Consider the following 3826-nt stretch of genomic DNA (forward strand, 5'->3'; position numbering starts at 1 on the left):
CTCCAGTCTACATCGTGGACTCTCCAGAAAACCACACAGCTGCTTCACTCCTGAATCCTGCAGCTTGTTCTGACTCAGGTTCAGTTCTCTCAGATGGGATGGGTTGGACTTCAGAGCTGAGCTCAGAGAAGAACAGCTGATCTCTGACAAACTGCACCATCTCAATCTGAATAAAGAATAAAGCATGTAAGTTTAGAAACAAAACAAAACTTTTAAAGACGTGATGTAAACTAATAACAATAATTTCAGGACAATTCAAAATGATTTCTTTGATAACTGAACTTTCAGTCTGTTTCTGTCAGTAGACCTGCTACATTCACACATCAGCTGATGATTCACTCCATGACTTTGTTGTTTGAAGTTCTGTTGGGATATTGGGTCCCAGTAAAATGAGCAGCCATTAAAGTTTGAACAGGAATATTTGGATTAACAGTCCCATGGAATCAGCAGCTGTATAAATGTTAGAGTGATGGTCCAGATGTTCTGAAGAGGCTGTATGATCCGTTTCATTGATGGTTCTGATGGTAACGTCTTGTAAAATACAAACATTTAGTTTGGACTCTACTGGTTTTACTGGAGCTTTTTAACACAAAGTGTCTCATGTGGCCTGTGAGTGTGTTCAAGTTTTCCAGCAGATTTCTCAGATTTCTTATGTTGAAATTATGAGTTCATTGAAAATGAGTTTGACTCAAATGAATCATTTGAGCTGAAACTGGAAGCCACAGGTTAGATTTATTATATTAAATGATCAATAAAATATACATCCCTAAATAAACTTTGTATTGTGATGAAATTAGAAATGAAAATACAACATTTGATTGTTTCAATGTGGAGCTCTGACTGGTTTTTAGGACGACGCTGGAAGTTTGAGTTGAGTTTTATTTGACAATCTGTTTCAAATCTTACAGCAGCTGGTAGAACTAGAATGAGATATTAATGCTGTTTCAGTCACATTTGAATATTTGGGATGTGATTAAGAAAAGATTCAGTGAACACATGGAGCTTCTTCCTGACAGCTTCACATCAAAGTGAGTTCAGTCTCTGTTACCATGGTGATGTGATCAGGCTCAAAGAAATGCTGGTTTGTGACTCTGAGAACTTTCAGCTCAACACAGCTGTTCCCTTCACTTTGTAGTCCAGCTCTCTGGTGATCCACTGAGCGAGCATCACAACCTCATGAAGATGAGGTGAAAAGTGAACTTGCACGTCAACACTTCTGCTTCCTTCACTAACACAAGCAGACATATGTTGTCACCTTCCATGTTTCAAAAGTCAGCTTGATGTCATGTGAAGTGTGTGAGCTCCAAGAATGAAGTGTAATCTAAATGTAGAGCAGGGCAGCTCATTTAGTTTGTTTACCATATGTTGTTCTGCTTTCTTCAACATGTTGCATTATTTGACAGCTTCACGTGTGCACATCACACTGAAACGATCATTTCTATTGTTCAAGTGTTGGACACATCATTTGTACACAAGTTTTATTGAGTCATTTCATAAGAAGCTGTGGGCAGCAGTGGTTAGTGCATGTTTGCCTCCCAGCTTTTCTGTGTGGACTTTACATGATCTCTCTTTGCACACATGGCTTTTTATTTGTGCACAAATTCAGCTCACAAACATTTTGTGCTTGTAAATCAGTTTAGTAACCTTGTAAAATAAATGTGTTTGTGAATGTGTAGATAAGAATGTGTGTAAAAAGATTTGTGTTAGTAAAAATAATGAGACAAGTTACAAATCTTTGTTGTGAAGGTCTGTTTACAGATACAAATAAAAAACTACGGATAAAACTCTGCGTGAGTTTCAATTTGCAAGAATGAATTATGAGCAGATTTTTCTTCCTCTCAGCTGATCCAAAGATTAATTGTTGAAAGTTTCTTTGAAATCTGTTCAGTGGTTTATGAGATATTTTGCTAACAGACAAACAGGACTGACTCCAACAAATTATGTCAAGGTTTTAGACAAAAAATGTAGCACAATGTGTTTCACTCAAAGTATGTGTTGAGTATGATGCTCAGCTACTACCACAACAACTGTCAGCTCAACATCTGTCAAACTGGCTGAGTTATAGTCATGTTGCTGTTTCCTGAAGTCAGTTGGCTGTGGCGGCCATCTTTAATTTAGTTAACTTAAAAAAAAAGTTGTAAAGACACATTCAATGATTAGTTTTGTTAAAGATTTGTTAATGATTTTAATGATACGATAACTTTTACTGATAGAACCCCCCCCCACACACACACACACAAACTCACACACACAACAACAACATTGTCCCTCCTCCTCCATCAGCAGGTGATAAACATGTCTGACCTCAGAGTCTCCAGTCTACATCGTGGACTCTCCAGAAAACCACACAGCTGCTTCACTCCTGAATCCTGCAGCTTGTTGTCACTCAGGTCCAGTTCTGTCAGATGGGAGGGGTTGGACTTCAGAGCTGAGCTCAAAGAAGAACAGCTGATCTCTGACAAACTGCAGCTCCACAAACTGAATGAAGAATAAAACATGTAAGTTTAGAAACAAAACAAAACTTTTAAAAACTCTGAACTGTTAAAAACTTTGATCCAACTGAAAAATGTTTTAATGTTTCAAATTAAACTTTTAATTGTAAGAGCCATTTATTCAAAGGAGATGAAAACTTCATGCAACACTTGTTATTTTTACAGTTTGAGTTATTTCTGTGAATAATAGTTTGTTAGTGAGTTAAAGAACAGGATAAATAACAACATGTGTATGTTATATATTCTTATTACGTGCTGCATTTTGATTGGCTGCTGAATTTGTAATATAAAGTCATGAAAGGCATCAGCAGGGCAGAAGTCTTGCACCCGAGAGTAACTCAGTCTTTAGACGTCACTTTCCTTTTGTTTTCAATATGTTTGTTTTGTTTCCATTTAAGTTCAGTAAAGTCACAAAACTAAAAGACTGGATTCAAGACTTATTCTGAAGAAACGTGTCACGTCACAAAGAGCTTGTTGGGTGTTGAACTAGTGAGGGCTGGTGGCACTCACATTAATTATTGAAGTTTATTCAGTAATAATAAATAATAAGTGTTAGTTTCAGCTCTGCTTTTATTGTGAAAGTCATGACTTGAACTATGAGCTGAACATCAAGTGTGTCAGAGTTTCCAAGTAAATGACACAATGTTTAATATTTGATGTTCAATGAAAGCCCAGAAGAAGAAAACAGAGTTTGTCATGAAGCTCCTCAGTGTGGATCAGTAAAATATCAGCCTTATGTCGGCACTTTAGTGTCACCACAACTTTCACATCACATTCATCTCAGCAGTAAACTAAATAAAGACCTACCATTCCTTGAAGGAATGCATATCGCCCGCCGCCTTTCATTACAGGAACAACACTTAGACTGGACTCTGGATCAGACTTTTTACAGACATTGGACCTTCTTCAAAACACACTTCAGAATTTATCACATCTATTTTCCTGTTAGGTGTGAGCGTTGAAACCCTCTTTTGAACTTTTATAAATATTGATTTCATAAATGACAATCTGTGTTTTCATGTATTTGTATTCAGTTCAGAATAATTTAGATCAAGTTTGACAAGTAAAAGTATTTTAGATTTGAACCAGAGCTGACTGAAGATGGAGTTGAGTCCAGAAGTTAATCAGTTGTAGAAGAACATCCAGATTATTTCCTGAAACTTTGAATTAATTACATTTATTGATTCATGGAATAAGGAGCGGCACAGTGGAGCAGTAGTTAGAGCTGTTGCCTCACAGCAAGAAGGTTGCAGGTTCACTTCCCTCCAGAGGTCTTTCTATGTGGAGTTAAGATGTTCTTGCCATGCTCATTATTCTAACAATATAAACAAATG

General features: G+C 36.9%; 1 protein-coding gene across 1 annotated transcript in view; it reads right to left on the reverse strand.

The window, feature by feature from the left end:
• Window positions 1–3826, reverse strand: part of LOC119429189 (ribonuclease inhibitor-like) — a 6178-nt gene that overhangs the window by 1978 nt on the left and 374 nt on the right. The window contains 2 exon segments of the mRNA XM_037696865.1: window positions 1–166; window positions 2305–2478. Coding sequence (XP_037552793.1) covers window positions 1–166; window positions 2305–2478 — 340 coding nt within the window.

The sequence above is a fragment of the Nematolebias whitei genome, unplaced genomic scaffold (assembly GCF_014905685.2).
Source record: "Nematolebias whitei isolate Nwh7 unplaced genomic scaffold, NemWhi1 Nwh_scaf_35, whole genome shotgun sequence".
NCBI classification, from domain to species: Eukaryota; Metazoa; Chordata; class Actinopteri; order Cyprinodontiformes; family Rivulidae; genus Nematolebias; species Nematolebias whitei.